The following is a 15,379-nucleotide window of genomic DNA, read 5'->3' as shown; positions in this document are numbered from 1 at the left end:
GAGGAAGCGGAAGCGGAAGTGTCCGGTCGAGGCGGGGCGGCGGTGGCCGCCCCGGGCTGGCGGGGGCGGCTGGCGGGCCGCGGGCGGGCGGGCGGCGGGGCCGGGCCGGCGCCGGGGCCCGCCACGATGCCCCGGCGGAAGCAGAGCCACCCGCAGCCGGTGAAGGGTGAGTGCGCGGCGGGCCCGGGGGGCGGCGGCGGCCCGGCGGGGACCCGCGGCGCTCGAGGCGCTGCAGCGGACGCCGAGGACGGCACCGAGGAGACGGCGGGAGCGGCGCTGGTGCTGTCCGGGGACCTGCTGCTGGGCCGTGGCCAGAAGGGACCGCCAGGTGCGTGCGGCCCCCGCGGAGACGCGGCCCCGCTCCGGCAGCGCCGCCGGCGGGGATGCGGCCCGGCCCGGCCGCACCGGCCCCGCGCTCGGCGCATCCGGCAGCGCTCGCCCTGGCGGGGGCCTGCCCTGCGCGGACTCCGGCCGCGCTTCCCCTACAACGGGACGAGGCCCGGCCCCCGGCGGGGCCCCGGGTGGGCTCTGCCCGCCCGGCAACGACCCCCGAGCGCTCCCTGCCGGAAAGGGTCTCGGGCACTGCGCGTCCCTCCTTGTCTCTGGTAGTGAGCGATGTGGGGACAGAACAGCGAGAGAAGGAAGCATGGTCTGCCCAGCCCCGTGGCTGACCCCTTGCTTCCCCGAGGGCTGGGCCCTGCTCCCTGTGGTCGGTGGCCGTGCCGAGCTCCCGCGCTGCTGCTGGGGCTCAGGCCCAGCTGCCTGGCAGACGGGGCCGCGCTTCCCTGTGCCGGGACAGCCGCTCGGCTGCTCTGGAGATGGGTGTTGCCAGGGCCCAAAGCTGCCGGGATTCCCTGTCCTCCCGCTCAGCCCCAGCCGGGAGCAGGAGCAGGAGCAGGACCTCAGGGCCCACAGGATGGACAGGCTGTCCCACCTGGGCAGTGCTGACACGGCTGCTTGGGAAGGTGCTCCAGGGATGCTGTGGCACTGCTGGGCTGAGGGGGCAGGGGGCTCCCTGGTGTGGGGCTGAGTTGAAGGAACAGGGGGGCCCTTGGCAAAGGGCTTGAGGCAGGGCTGAGGGTTCCCTAGCAGGATGCCCTGTTTTGGAGTCTGTTCTCCAGGCAGTCCTTGTGAAAGGGTCCCAGAGCCTGGAGGGACCGCCCATTCCACAGCATGGGTCAGCCTAACTTCTCTGCCTGCCTGGGGCTCTGGGAGCTTGACCCAGCAGGATGGGCAGGAGCGAGGGAACGGCCTAGGCTGCTTTCCAGGGCACAGGCAGCTGCTGGGTCTGACAGGCCCCAGGGCTGCAGGTCAGGAACAGGACAGGGCCAGCAGGGCATGGCTTGTGGCTGGTAGTGGTGAGGCTTGGGCTGCATGTTGCTGCCCCTCCAGCCCTGAGCACCAGTCTGGGGGTACATCTGGGACACAGGAGCTGCAGGAGGATGAGTCTGTCCGCAGCTGGGAAGTGCCCCCTGAAAGCCTGGCACAGCCTTTCCCCCCGCTGCCATGGGACAGCAGTGCTGTGTGGAGCTGGAGAAGGCACTGCTTGCAGCATGGAGGGGGCTGGTGCTGGAGGCCCGTGGTGTCAGCCATGGGAGCATGACCAGCTGCCAACTGCGGGGCTGGGGCAGTGGCACAGCGAGGGGGGCACGGACCAGCTTTATAGGCACCCAGCTCTCCTACCTGGGCCGGGCTGCACCCACCACCTTCCCACCCACCAGGCCCAGCAGTGCCAGTGGGTGCTTGATCCACCACTGTCCCCTTGCCCTTTCTGGTGCCAGGGTCTTGGCCAGCCATGCAGAAGTGTCAGGGTTTCCTGAGGTGCCCAGAACAAGCCCTCAGCAGGGTGTTGGGGCAGACTGTGGCCATGGGGCTTCTCGCTGCAGTGCACAGTGCAGTGGGCTCCCACTGGGTGCCACAGGTTAGGTACAGCTGCCCAGACCCTTCTGAGAGCAGGGGCACAGGTGGAGGGGCTGTGCCCAGGCCAGCCTGGCTTACACTGCCCTATCCCCACGGTGTTCTCAGCAGACACGCTGGTGGGGAAGATTGCCATCCCAGCATACACCCTGAGTGACGACGACTGCTCCTCCGGGTACCAGCAGCTGAGTGTGGAGAGCGACCCTGAGGAGGGGGGCGAGCCCGGCCCCGCCGCCCTGCCCTGCCGCCAGTGCGGGCTGCAGCTGGCTGCCAGCCTGGGCCAGAGCTGCCTGCAGTGCGCCGGCGCCGAGGGTGGCCGCAGCCAGCGCATCGTCTACTCTTGCCAGCTCTGCCCCTTCGCCTCCCACTACTCCAGCCACCTCAAGCGCCACATGAAGACACACAACGGGGAGAAGCCCTTCGCCTGCCCGCAGTGTGCCTACGCCTCTGCCCAGCTGGTGAACCTGACGCGGCACCTGCGCACGCACACCGGAGAGAAGCCGTACCGCTGCACGGGCTGCAGCTTTGCCTGCAGCAGCCTGGGCAACCTCAAACGCCACGAGCGGGTCCACAGCCAGGACAAGCCCTTCCAGTGCGCTGCCTGTGACTACCGCTGCAACCAGAGCCGCAACCTGAAGCGGCACATGCTTAGCCACCGCCTGCCCGAGGGTGAGGGCACGCATCGGCGGGACAAGGACCCAGGTAAAAGTGGAGGGGTATGGGGATGGGGGGAGAGCGGCTGGGAGGACCCTGGGGCTGGGGCAGGGCATCAGTCCTGCCATCGACCTGATGCCAAGTACTGCCAGGCTCACCGGGGATCCTCACAGAGCCGATCTCCACTGGTGCTGTGCCACCCTGCTCACAGCCCTGTCTGTCTGTCCACAGAGCCGCTGCTGCCGGAGCTGAGCCTGCACGTGGGCAGCGGCAGCGGCCCCTTCCTGCCTGGCTGTGCGCGGCTGCGGGGCGAGGAGGCAGCCGCGCTGCCCGAGCTGCTCTTCCCTTTCACGTGCCGCATGTGCGGGCTGGTGCTGGACGACGGCTTCGCGCAGGATGAGGGCCTGGCTGAGCAGGTCTGCGGGCGCTGCAGCCTGGCAGTGCTGGGCACCGAGCCGGGCGCCAGCCCCCGCAAGGGTGCCGGGGACAAGGGCTTTGCCTGCAGCCTCTGCCCCTTTGTCACCCATTACCCAAACCACTTGGCGCGGCACATGAAGACGCACAGCGGGGAGAAGCCCTTTGCCTGCCCGCTCTGCCCCTACGCCTCCGCCCACCTGGACAACCTGAAGCGGCACCAGCGCGTGCACACGGGCGAGAAGCCCTACAAGTGCCAGCTCTGCGACTACGCCTGTGGCAACCTGGCCAACCTCAAGCGTCATGGGCGCATCCACTCAGGCGACAAGCCCTTCCAGTGCAGCCTCTGCAGCTACAGCTGCAACCAGAGCATGAACCTGAAGCGGCACATGCTGCGGCACACGGGCGAGAAGCCCTTCCAGTGCCGAGACTGCTCCTACACCACTGGCCACTGGGACAATTACAAGCGCCACCAGAAGATCCACGGCCACACGGCCGAGAGCTGGGTGAACCCACGCAATGCCAAAGCCCTCCTGGCTCCCCCAGCCGTGGGCACGGCCCTGCCTTGAGACAGCACTTAGCCCAGTGGTAGGCCCGGGCTGCCTCTTCCCCTGCCCTCCCTGGGGGAGGGAGGACGGGCAGGAGACTCTGCAGGGGCGCAGGGCTGCCTTATGCCAGGGCCTCCAGCAGCTCTGTCCTGCCTGAGTAGGGTGAAAAGCGCGGTGAAGCCACAACCGGCAGCTCAGGCGCCTGCCCCCACGGCAGCACTGCCATGCCCCCAGCCACCCCACCTGCCTGTTCCTGCCTGCCAGAGCCTTCCTCTGCTGGGGTTTGGGGAAAGGGGGGGAGGGGAGGACAGGACTGGTTCCATGGCTGTTGCCATGCTGGTCAGTGTAATTTATATTGTGTATAAAAGCATTAAACAGTCACTTTTGTTATCTGCTCTTCTCCCTGGGGGCCTTGTTCCGTCACAGGGAAGGACAGCACAGGGCTGGCACGGGGAGGGTTGGGGCAGCGGGCACCCCCCAACAAACAGCCCAGTACCAATCAGGATCCATTTTAATCATTGTTGCAGTGTGTAAACATCAGTTACTGTCCATTAATGCTCTGTCGGGCTGAGCAGCAGGAGATACGTGGTTACAAGCCTAGATTACACTGGCGTCTATGAGCGGGTTAGAGCGGGGGGCACGGCACGGAGCCCCCCGAGACAGCTTACTGCACTCTGTCTCGGAGCACAAACCTAAACACTAATTTGGCATTATAGAGCCTGCCTGGGGCCACTCAGAGCAGCCGCCCCCAGGCTGGGCCAGGCCCTCCCGGCTGGGGAAGGGTCAGCTCTCCCCCCTCCCATGCTGAGCCAGGCCCCACACCGCTGCTCCAGGGCTCTGCCCAGGTGTGCTGCTCGGGTCTCCCAGCTGGAGCCAGCAGTGGGAGGAGTTCAGCTGCCCCCACCCCAAAGGCAACGGTGGGCTGGGGGTGAGCTCCCAGCCCCAGGGAGCAGGGGAAGGTGGATGTAGCAGGTGAGAGGCACGTTGATTGCAACCTGGCTGCAGGTCGTACATTCCTCAGCAAAGGCCCTCACTCGGGCGGGGCTGTCCTGGGAAGGGGGGCACTACAGATCCTCATCGCCAATGCCCTCAAAGGCATAATTGCCGTGGAAGTCGTTAGCACCCACATCGTTAGCAGAGCTGGAGTGGCTGATCCCGCGCAGGCTGACAGAGGTGAGCTTGCTCTGTGGAGAGGGGAGATGTTACAGAGGACCCTCCTAACTCCCCTCCCTGCTCAGCCTGAGGGCACTGGAACACCCACAGACAACTCACCGAGAGTTTGGCCATGGGCTCCCGGGAGGCGTCAGGTGAGTCCTGTGGGGACACGACAGTCAGGAGCTTGGGGTTGTAGGACACAGCATCCACCCATCCCACTACCCACCCTCCTGGGATGAGGCCAGGCCACTCCCCCAGGGAGTCAGGCTCACCGTTGTGAGTCCAGGACCTCCTTCCCTTCCCAGTCCTCTGGGAGCAGGGTACCACAGCCCTGCTGTCCTCTGGGCTTACCCTAGCCCTGCCAAGGGGACAGTGGCTTCTCTGGGGGCAGTGGACTCTGTTACCCAACACATGGCAGAGCCCATGGTCACGCATGTGCTCTGCCCAGGCCCACAGGGCCCCACTCACCAGCAGAGGGGGCGACTTCACAGCTTGCTGGCTGTCGGAGCGCCTCAGGGCTCCGTTCACCCGCCGCCGAAACATCTGCAGGGAGGAGCTCCGTTCAGCCACAGGGTCCCTGGAGGCAGCTCCAGGGCTTAAAACTGGCCCTGGGGATCTGTCTGCTGGCCCCATCCTGAGGGGAGCACTTGGGGCCCAGCCCAGACCCCAAGAAGTCAGAGGGGCAGGTTGGGATCCCACCCTGGAGACACCATTCAGCCCCAGCTCTCACCTTGCGGATGCTGCCTCCAGACTTCTTCACCATTAGCTCATCCACCATGGACTGCAGGCATATGCTCAGCATGATGGCCTGCAAGGAAGAGGTGTCACAGGGCTCCACATACCCCACACACTTCCCACGTCCACACAAGGCCCAGACCGACCCTCTTCCCCACAGCCACTGCCAGACCAGCATGCAGGCAGCCCTACCTGCGGGCTGGTGATGGTGACCCACTGCAACCGGTCCTTGCTCATCAGGTACTCAAAGGCCAATTCCAGCTTCACCTCGGACTTCCCCGGGCTGCTCCCCGAGGGGCCATTGCTCATTGGCACCTGCAAGGGCAAACGCTGAGGCTGGGAGCCTCTGGAGGGGAAGTGGCAGCTCCCTAGGCCCCAGTGCAGACCGAGGGCAGTGCTCAGTCAGGTGTGGAACACTTGCCCAGTGCCCACCAGCCTTCCGCCACCATCAGCTCCCCTCTCGCCCCTTGAATGTCCTCACACCAATGATCCCCTAAGCCCCAAGGCACAACTCAGACTCTCCCCAGGCCTGCTGGGCTGGAAGCCAGCATCAGAGCCAGCACCTTTCCTGGGGAGAGGTGGCACAGCCAGGTCCCTCCAGCCCCCTCAGGCCCCCCCCGCTCCCCAAGCGTCACTTACTGAGGATGTGACCCGCCAGCAACGCATGCGCGTGACCTTGAAGCTGCCCTCCTTGATCTGCTCGTTCGGCAGCCGCACCTGGAAGTTGAGCTCATTGTTGCCGGCGCTAACGACGACATGGCAGCCCTTCTCTGGGAAGTCAGTGATGCAGGGGTCAAACTTGAGATAGCCGTAGTACTTGAGAGTCTGCGCCAGGCGGATGAACTGTGGGTAGATCCGGGGACGCTCAGCACCACTGGCCACCCACCCAGGCCAGTAACAACCAACTTGCCACCACACATCACACAGGAGCGGGGCTGATGCAGCACCAGGACTGCTCCAGTCATGGCATCATGCCCTCCCCTACCTCCTTTTTGGAGACTTTCTCCTGCAAGGACTTCAGCTGCCGGTGCTGTTCCTTGTTGACCACGATCCATCCATGCTCGATGTCCGACACCGTCTACCAAGCAGCAGAGGCTGGTGAGCGGCTGGGCTCAGAGCCACCCGAGCCCACACACAGCCGTGGCTGAGGGGTGCAGTGCCCCTCCTCACCTGGCCGGGCCACACCGACCCTCACCTGCGCATAAAGCAAGTTCAACCCCACACGATGCTCCATCACATCATCATCATAGGCTGAGTCCCAGTAGCTGGAAGGGAACCACATGGGTCAACCTATTCCCCAGCTCCTAACAGTGATGGGGAGAAAATCATCCTCCTGTGGGACGAGGCACTGGGCTGACTGTCTGGCCAGCTCCCCTGTAACCATTGGTCACTGCACCCTGCTCCCCCTCTAAACAGGCTGCCATGGGAAAGCAGAAATGGGCTGAGCCAAGCAGGGCAGCCCATGCCCCGGTGTAATAGCCAGGTGTGTCCCCGGAGGCCAAAGCACCCGTGGGCAGAAGTGGCAGGAGAGCAGGGTCCCTCTGCTGAACAGGGAGCCTCAGACAGCACCCCACTGCTGCCCCCCACTCACCTCTTGCGCAGGATGATCCGGAACTCGGGGTTGTGCAGGCTCGTGACTGACACATACGGCAGCTCAAACTCCTGCAGCTTCCGCACGACTGTGGGGAAACACCAGCTCAGGAGCGGCTCAGGGCAGCAGTGCCCCCCAGACCCTTCAGCCAGGACACCTGGCGCAACCCGTTGGGCCTCCCACCCAGGGCAGGGTCCAAGCACATAGCCCTCACTCCGGGCAGGGCACAGGGCAGACATCCACTGCAATGGACTCTACTCACAGGAGAAAGCTCCATCCTTGGTCTCTCTCACTAGGAAGAGGCTGAAGTAGCCGACCAGGTCATCTGGCAGATCCAGCTTGGAGGCTACAGCCTGGGAGTGAAAGCAAGAGGTCACCACTTCCTGAGAGAAGTGGCACTCCTACATCCTGACCCTGCAGCTGGACCCAGCCCATGTGCTTTCTGGGGCCTCTCAACAGCAGGAAACCAGCACCTCTGCTGCCCTGAGGCCAGGCCTGGGGTGTCACTGCCACCAGGAAACAGCTGGGGGCCCCCTCAACATCAATCTGGCCCCAGAGACACCCATCAGCACACCCTTTCCAGCTCCTAGCTCTTCAGTCTCACCAAGTCAACCCTGTTCTGGGGTGGGGATGTGGCAGGGAGGGCCGGGGGGCTGTTGGGCTGCAAGAACCCCACACGTGGGAAACCACAGAATGCAGCAGGAGGAGCTGGTCACACCCAGCATGAGAGCTCTGGCACCTCAAGGACGTCCTCCGTCTGGTCCGAGGTGAGGATGGTGACCTTGACCTTCTGCCCATTGGAGAGCAGCACTTCCAGCACCACCTCCTCCGTAGGGATCTGCTGCGTCTCCTGAAGAGAGAAACAGGAATGGCACCCTGGCCCCTTGGTGCAGCCTGAGGGCCTCGGCCCTGGCCCCACCCTCACCTGCTGGGCCTTGCGCAGGAAGCTGTTAAAGGTCTCGCTGCCTCCCAGCATTGGGTCCTGCCGCACTGTGGGAAGGGGAGCGAGGAATCAGGACTCCCATGAGAAGGGACAGAGATCCACGCCAGTGTCCAGCCCCTCTGCGCTCCTCAGTTTGCCCCCAGACTGTGCTGGGGCAGCCGGGGACCCCGTGCAGGGCCCCCCTCTGCCAGCGCAGGGCAGGGGCTGGGACAGCAGCTGGCATCCAGAGGACAAGGCCAGCTAATGCCAGCGTGACACTGGGAGTGCCAAGATGGGCCCTGGTGAATGGAGCAGTTCAGGAGGAAGCCATGGGCAGTGCCCCAGTGCCCTGCACGACTGGGCTGGGGCAGGCCCAGCTTACCAGCCTGCATGTACTTCTCCAGCTGCTCCCGTCGTTGCTCTACCTCCGCCGGAGTGAGTGTAAAGATCTTCTTTGGGGGAAAGGCTGGGACCACGTTGGCACCATACTCCTTCCTTAACTGGGAAAAGAGAAGAGCGCTGCCAGAACCTCCCTGGATGTGGTGGCTGCCCTGAGCCCCCACTACAGCTGATTCCCAGGGACCCAGCAAGGGGAGCAGAGAGTTCACCAGCATCCCTTATCCATGTGAGCAACCTGCAGTGTGCAAGAACCCAGCCTGGACATCACAGAGCGGGAGTGGGCAGAGCAGATCCCCCCCCCTCCCTACCTGCTCATGCAGCCCCAGGAGCTGGCTGTAGCGCACCCGGCAGTGCAACACCCCGTTCACGTGGATGTTGTAGGCCTGCAGGGAGAGATGCCAGTCAGATCCCAGCACATGCCGGATGGAGGGGGGCCAGGGTCTGCCCAGCTCGGGACACCTCAGGGAGCACCCACGAAGAGGTGATGCCCCTGAGGACCCTGCCGAGGGACAGATGGTCAAAACCATTCAGAGAGAATGAGGACATCCAAGAGATGTGTGTGCTGGACACCAGGAAGGCCCAACCCTCTGACTGCCCAGCTACAGGGAGTACAGAGCCATGCTGCAGCCCCACAGACATGAGTGTCCCCAAGCCAGCAGGCAAGGCCACCCCTCGTGGCTCCCAGGGCACCCCATGGAGCTGGTCCCTGGCTGTGCCCCCTGGTGCCTCCTCTGCCCTGGCTCAGCTCCCTCTGACGCCGCAGGCAGAGCAGAGTTCTGGCTGCAAAGCGCTCTGGGCCCAGCAACTCCGCAGCCCAGCTCCTGGCACCACGGGCAACATCCTCCCAGGGGACAGCACTGTCCCCTCAGCTCTTGCCATCCCCAGAGCAATGTTTGGGAGGATGGGAGGATGAATCTCCAGCAAGCCATGGCAGCCCAGCCTCCTGTGGCTACTCTCAGTGCCCTCCTGACTCTGAGTGCTGGGGCTGCCCAGGCTCACCAGAGGCACTGGCACAGCCACACCATAGCTCACAGTGATACCTCCCAACCTAAAGGCACCAGCCCAGTGGCTCAGGGTCCCTGCAGAGAGATCAGGAGAGACACTGGCAGTCTAGGTAGCACTCTCGCCTGCCCAACTCAGGGCCTTCTGCGGGGTCACACCTCCTGCCCAGTCCCTGGCCTGCCCAAGGGCTCTCCCTGAGGTCTCCCCCTGCCTGAGGAGTCACTGTGACTGCCGAGGGCAAAGTGCAGGGGGTCATGGGGCCAAAACGCCTCGGGGGCTGCCTGCTCCTCCAGCCCTTGGGCAACCGCAGCTCTTGGATCGCCAAGTCCCTCAGTCGCTGCTCACCACCACGTCCGTGCCCTGACACCGCAACTCGGGCTCCCAAGGGGAATCCTCTGGAGAGGGATCTCAGCACCGGAGGGTCCCCGCGGGGCCGCGGAGCCCAGGGCTGCCCACCTCTACGCCGAGAGCAGTGGCCAGGAGCCGCCACCCACCCCCGGGGCTCTGTCCGCTATCGCCGACCCCGGAGGGCGTCCAGGCACCCCGCGGCCGCCACCGCCCCGCAGAAGCGTACCCCAGCCCTGCTCCCGAGGCGCTCACGGCGCAGGGCAAGGAGCAAAACAGGAAGCCTGGACGGACGGACGGATGGACGGACGGGCGGGTGGGCCAGGATGAGCTGGGGCCGGGGATGGGACTGGACGGGGCCCGTGTGCGCTGCCGCCCCCACCCGCGGCGCCCCGGGCACGGCAAGGGCCGGGCACCGCCGGGGCGGTCCCAGGGACCCCCATACCCGATCCCGGGGCGCGGCGGGGCCCGATCCTCTCCCAGCCCTGCACGGGGCGCAGGCCGGGGATGGCGGCGGGCCGGGCACTGCCCGCCTCGCCCGGCACCAGCCCCGGTCCCGATCCTGATGCCGAACCGCCACCGCGCCGGGACTGCGGGCTCGCACGGCCCCACCGGGGCCGCACCGCACCCGGGCCACGCCACCCGCTCTGCTCCGGGGCACGGCTCCGCTCCCCCGTCCCCGCTCACCACGTAGGCGGCGGCGCCGCCGTCCGCGGCGCGGGTCTCGGTCTCGGGGATGGAGAAGTGCATGGCCGGGCCGAGCGCGCCCCTTCTACCCGCCTCCCGCCGCCGCCATCTCGGGCCGGCGCTCCCCGCGATGGCGCGGCCGGCGGCACCGCCCGCCCCGGGGCCGCCCCGCTCCGCCCGCCCGGGGCCGCCCCGCCCGGCCCGCTCCGCCCCGCTCCGCCCGCCCGGGGCGGCCCCGCCGCGCCCCAGCGGCCGCGGAGCGCCCCCGCCGCGCGGGGCTGAGCGCGGGCCCGAGGGGGCTGGGCCCGCCGCGGGAGCCGCGGGGGCAGGACCAGGGGGGCGGGGCGCGGGAGGGACCCCCGGGACCGAACCCGGGACCGACCGGCACCGCCCCGACCGCGGAGTGGCGTCAGCGCGCGTCACGCGTGGGTGATGACGTCACTGGAGTCACGCGGAGCAGCCTCCAGCCGGCAGGGGGCGCTAAGGGAGGACACGCGCCATGGCGGAGCGGGAGAGTGAGTGCGGGACGGGAGCCGGAACACCGGCACCGCCACCTGGGGCCGGCAGCGCTCACGCTCTCCTCCTTCCAGGTGCGGGCCCCGACGGAGCCGCGCCAGTCTCGGCGGGACCGGAGATGAGCCGGGCCGGGGCCGGTGCGGAGCCAGGGCCGCCTGACGGTGTGTGCCCTCAGGCCCCGGAGCTCTCCCGGGAGGAGAAGCTGCAGCTGCGGAAGGAGAAGAAGCAGCAGAAGAAGAAAAAGAGGAATGAGAAGGGGCCGTCGGCCGAGCCCGCGGAGCTAGGGCCGTCCCCCGAGCCGGGGCAGCCGCGGGGTGAGCGCCGCTGTCCCCGCAGAGCCCCGGGCGGGGCTGCGCCGGGCCGGACCTGGTGTTCTCCCGGGCCGGCAGAGCCCTGGGCCCCGAGCGGCCTCCAGCGGGACCCTCGGGGCGTCTTCCCGCGCCGCAGCCCAGTCCCGGCCCTCGCTTCCCCGCACACCCGCGTTCCCGCAGGGACTGCGGTTCAGAGAGCCCAGTCCCCTCCCCGCGGGAGCGCGGGGCCGCCCGGCGGGCCCCGTGTCGGCTGCGCGGGACTGCGAAGTGCTTGAGGGGCCTCTCCCAGGGCAGCCTCTGGCACAGAGGGCTCTCCCTGCCTCGCACTGGGCTGCATCTCCCGGCGATGGAGGCTGGGCTCAGACTCCTCCTTCCCTCTCCCGCAGCAGCCGCTCACCCCGCGTCCCCCTCGGCCGATGGCCCTAGCGACGGCAACAAGTCCGCGGCAGGCAAGAGCAAAGCGGAGCTGCGAGCAGAGCGCCGGGCCAAGCAGGAGGCTGAGCGGGCCCAGAAGCAGGCTAGGAAGGCAGAGCTGAGCCAGGCAGCCACTGCAGCCAAGCCCCGGCCAAGCCCCACCGAGCCCCAGTCCAGTAAGGCCGTGGTCACCACAGGGTGCAGAGCGTGGGTGAGAGGGGAGGGAGGGTCTGGGGTGGGCACAAGCTGGGGCTGCCTGTGCAATCTGTCTATGGTGTGGGTCCTGCCTGTCCCTGGATAGTGCCCTGCCCTGCCTTCCCTGAATTTGGGGATGCTCCAGGGCAATTTGGCCTCACCCCAGCTTTCCTCGCAGTGGTGAAGCGGCTGCCGGAGCATGTGCAGGTGGATGACCCTGCTGCCCAGAGGAAACTGGCGAAGAAGCTGGAGCGGCAGCAGGTAGGAGTAGGGCTGGGTGACAGGCTGCATGCCTGGGGCAGCCGTGCTGTGGGGGCCAGGGGGGCAGGTGGTGAGACTGGGACCTGCTGTCTGAGGGTAGAGGGGATCTCAGTGTGCCTTGAGCAAGTGCTGGGTGTGACTGGTGGCCCTGGAGTGAGCAGGGTTCTGTGGTGACACTGGCTGAGCCATCACACTGGGCTGCAGGTACCTCTGAGGCAGGACTATGGCACCAAAGTCAACCTGTTCTCCCACCTGCACCAGTACAGCAGGAAGAAGCCGTTGACGCAGCAGATGAGGTATGAGGCCTCCACAGCCCAGGCCCCTGGCAATGTTGGGCTCTGCTCTTACTGGCCTATTGGCCTGGCTGCAGAGAGATGGGATGTCTTGGTCCCTCATGTGGGATAGGCCTGATGGGGCGGTGGGGGACTCTTTCACTTGCTTTGGGGAGTGGTGGCAGGGGCAGCCCGATGTCCTCCCTGTGCAGTGAGTTTGGCCACAGGAGAAGAGGCCTGGCTCCTCAGGTCATTGTCAGCTCCCTTCCTTGGCTGTCCATTGGGTGGTTGGGCTGGGGCCCAGCAATGGGTTGGTTGTTTTGGGCTGCAGCTCCCTCTCACTGGTCCCTGCAGCATCCCGTCCACCGTGATCCACCCAGCAGTGGTGCGCCTCGGCCTCCAGTACTCCCAGGGCATCATCAATGGCTCCAATGCCCGTTGCATTGCGCTGCTGGAAGTCTTCAAACAGGTATGTGACCAGATACCTGGCGGCAGGGGCATTGTGGCAGGCACAGGTGTGTATTCCTGTTCCCTGGCTGCTGAGGCTGTATTTGTACTCAGTTGTCATCAGCCTCTTCCTCTGGGTCATGCCAGGGTTGGGCCCTGCTGGAGTCCTGTTCTAACACTGCCACTGCAGATTTGAGTTGCTGGGACACCCTTTGCCCCGCCGTGGCAATGCAGGACACACACATGTTTGGGCAGGGTGGTCGTGTGCCCTACCCTGAGGTGCCCTGAGCTCACATTCCCTTCCTCCTTGTGCCAGCTGATCCGGGATTACTCCACTCCCCCCAACGAGGAGCTGTCCAGGGACTTGGTGGCGAAGCTGAAGCCGCATATCAGGTGAGGGCTCCAGGTGCCAAAGCTCCACAGAGTGTGGTCCATCAGTCACCTCTCTGGATAGGTGTCCATCCAAACTTCGGGTGACTCCCCAGCAGTTCTGCCTCCCTGTCCCTGTCCTAGCCCTCCAGGCTACTCTGTAGCTAAGCCAGTTTCCTCTGCAGTTTCCTGAACCAGTGCCGGCCGCTCTCAGCCAGCATGGGCAACGCCATCAAGTTCCTCAAGAAGGAGATCTCGTGCCTGCCTGACACCCTGCGAGAGGAGGAGGTGAGTGGCCCTGCTGAGCAGCAGGCTCTAGGCTTGGGATGGAGAGGCTGAATGGGGAGTGGGGTGAGATGCAGACTGGGAGGATGGGTGAGATGCAGACTGGGAATGGTGCTCCAGTGGAGTTGGAAGCTTGTTACTTTGGAGAAGAGACCAACCCCCCACCTGGCTCCAACAGGGAGCTGCAGAGAGCAAGAAGGTCTGTATGAGATTTCTGTGTCTTCCCAGGCAAAGGAGAAGCTGCAGGACACAATTGACAAATACCTGCGGGAGAAGATTGTCCTGGCAGCTGAAGCCATCTCAAGGTCTGCCTTTGAGAAGATCAATGACCACGATGTGATCCTGGTATACGGATGGTGAGCACAGAGCACGAGCAACCAGGCCAGTGGGTGGGAGGAGGGAATGGAACAGCACGGAAGTGAGCATGAGAAGTGAGGTTGTGCTAGTCCTATGCAGGGCTTGGCTCTGTCCCATGTGGTGCGTCCAGAGTTGGGTTCCAAGAACCCGAGAGTCGCAGCTCCCTCCACCCAGGGCACTTACAGAGCAGCTGCAGCTGTTCACTGGATTTTAAACAAACTGCGGCAAAGTCAAATGTCAGAAAGGAAAAATATGGGAGCTTATTCTTCCTTTGGGGGCCTGTGTCCCAGAAGTAGAGGTGGGAAAAGGAGCCAGAGACTGCTGGGGAAAGAGTCCAGGTGTGATGTGTGTCCCGAATGGAGGAAAGAGCAGAGGCAGGAAGCCAGTGTGTGCCTGGAGCATTGGGAGAGGGAAACTGGGAGAGAGTTTGGGGCAGAGGCCTCATGGTGGTCACAGATGGGGAGGTCAGTGCTGCTTCAGGGAGGGCTGAGACATCACCTTTCCCAGGGATGGTTCCTTGTGCAGAGGCAGGGAGAGGGGCCCTGGGAGCCATCGTGGCAGGAAGGTTCTGGATGGGGCAGCACTTGTGAGGGCGAGGGTGGATGTTGTGGCCAGGTGAGAGCCTGTCCTGGCGTGAGGGGGCAGTTCCTGATGGCGCCCATCAGCTCCTCCCTGGTGAACCGCACGCTGTGCGACGCCCACGCAAAGAAGGGCCGCGCGTTCCGCGTGGTCGTGGTGGACAGTCGGCCACGCCTGGAGGGCCGGGAGACGCTGCGCCGGCTGGTGCGCCAGGGCATCCACTGCACCTACGTGATGATCAACGCCATCTCCTATGTGCTGCCTGAGGTGAGGGGCCGGGCTGCGGCCGGGCGTGGAGCAGGCTGCGGCACGATCAAAGGCACTGACAGATCCCTGTGCTGCCCTGGCAGGTGTCCAAAGTGCTGCTGGGAGCTCATGCGCTCCTGGCCAATGGCTCTGTCATGTCCCGGGTGGGGACGTCACAGATTGCGCTGGTCTCCAAGGCCTACAACGTGCCCGTCCTGGTCTGCTGCGAGACCTACAAGTTCTGTGAGCGAGTGCAGACGGACTCTTTTGTCTCCAATGAGCTGGGTATGGCTTCTATCCCTTTCCTCCCAACTCGGACATCATCCCACTCCTTGCTGTGGGCCACGACAGGCTGCTCTGCCCTGCCATTCCGCTTCCCGGGCGCGGGGACACCGCTCGTAGTTGGGGGGCCTGGCAGGCAGCAGCGGTGTGTGCTCCCAGGGCAGGACGGAGAGGTGCTATCCTTCCCCCTGATCCTGCAGGCTGCTTCTCTGTCCACAGATGACCCTGACGACCTGATTGTGCTCCGGAAGGGCCAGGCCCAGCTGGGGGGCTGGGCAGAGAACAAGTCGCTGCGCCTGCTCAACCTGGTCTATGATGTGACACCCCCAGACCTGGTGGATCTGGTCATCACAGACTTGGGCATGATCCCCTGCACCTCAGTGCCTGTGGTCCTGCGCGTCAAGAACGTGGATCAGTAGCCAGGGCAGCTGCATGGACACTAATAAACCAGCCCACAGTACCCCATGTATGCTGTC

The 15,379-nt window shown here is 65.4% G+C and overlaps 3 protein-coding genes across 6 annotated transcripts; 2 read left to right on the top strand and 1 right to left on the bottom strand.

The window, feature by feature from the left end:
• The first annotated feature begins 99 nt into the window (after positions 1–99).
• Positions 100–3,923, top strand: ZNF513 (zinc finger protein 513). 3 transcript variants are annotated; one of them, XM_027905007.1, is made up of 3 exons: positions 100–166; positions 2,029–2,619; positions 2,803–3,923. In XM_027905007.1, the coding sequence occupies exons 1-3, from the start codon at positions 127–129 to the stop codon at positions 3,552–3,554; spliced, it is 1,383 nt and encodes a 460-aa protein (XP_027760808.1). In that variant the 5' UTR covers positions 100–126; the 3' UTR covers positions 3,555–3,923. The 3 variants fall into 3 exon arrangements, with proteins under 3 accessions (XP_027760808.1, XP_027760807.1, XP_027760806.1); XM_027905006.1 differs by having other exon boundaries at positions 101–166; positions 2,026–2,619; XM_027905005.1 differs by having other exon boundaries at positions 101–328; positions 2,026–2,619.
• A 103-nt stretch (positions 3,924–4,026) lies between these two features.
• On the bottom strand, positions 4,027–10,499 carry SNX17 (sorting nexin 17). Its single transcript, XM_027905008.1, has 15 exons — positions 10,370–10,499; positions 8,644–8,718; positions 8,319–8,436; positions 7,940–8,004; positions 7,754–7,864; positions 7,277–7,367; positions 7,015–7,102; positions 6,619–6,688; positions 6,409–6,501; positions 6,063–6,266; positions 5,616–5,738; positions 5,419–5,496; positions 5,157–5,231; positions 4,806–4,847; positions 4,027–4,717 (listed from the first exon to the last, which is right to left on the bottom strand). The coding sequence occupies exons 1-15, from the start codon at positions 10,430–10,432 to the stop codon at positions 4,598–4,600; spliced, it is 1,416 nt and encodes a 471-aa protein (XP_027760809.1). The 5' UTR covers positions 10,433–10,499; the 3' UTR covers positions 4,027–4,597.
• Positions 10,500–10,965: 466 nt separating this feature from the next.
• On the top strand, positions 10,966–15,363 carry EIF2B4 (eukaryotic translation initiation factor 2B subunit delta). Of its 2 annotated transcripts, none has more exons than XM_027905025.1 (11): positions 10,966–11,199; positions 11,586–11,786; positions 11,984–12,066; positions 12,271–12,362; positions 12,693–12,807; positions 13,102–13,178; positions 13,340–13,442; positions 13,668–13,795; positions 14,462–14,642; positions 14,726–14,906; positions 15,123–15,363. In XM_027905025.1, the coding sequence occupies exons 1-11, from the start codon at positions 11,004–11,006 to the stop codon at positions 15,320–15,322; spliced, it is 1,557 nt and encodes a 518-aa protein (XP_027760826.1). In that variant the 5' UTR covers positions 10,966–11,003; the 3' UTR covers positions 15,323–15,363. The 2 variants fall into 2 exon arrangements, with proteins under 2 accessions (XP_027760826.1, XP_027760825.1); XM_027905024.1 differs by having other exon boundaries at positions 11,583–11,786.
• Positions 15,364–15,379: the final 16 nt, after the last annotated feature.

Source organism: Empidonax traillii, unplaced genomic scaffold, assembly GCF_003031625.1.
Source record: "Empidonax traillii isolate 1590-97213 ecotype Southwest subspecies unplaced genomic scaffold, ASM303162v1 scaffold1110:size201231, whole genome shotgun sequence".
In the NCBI taxonomy this organism is placed as follows: domain Eukaryota; kingdom Metazoa; phylum Chordata; class Aves; order Passeriformes; family Tyrannidae; genus Empidonax; species Empidonax traillii.
Note: the sequence above shows the minus strand (reverse complement) of the source record. Positions and strands in the feature narration are given on the sequence as shown.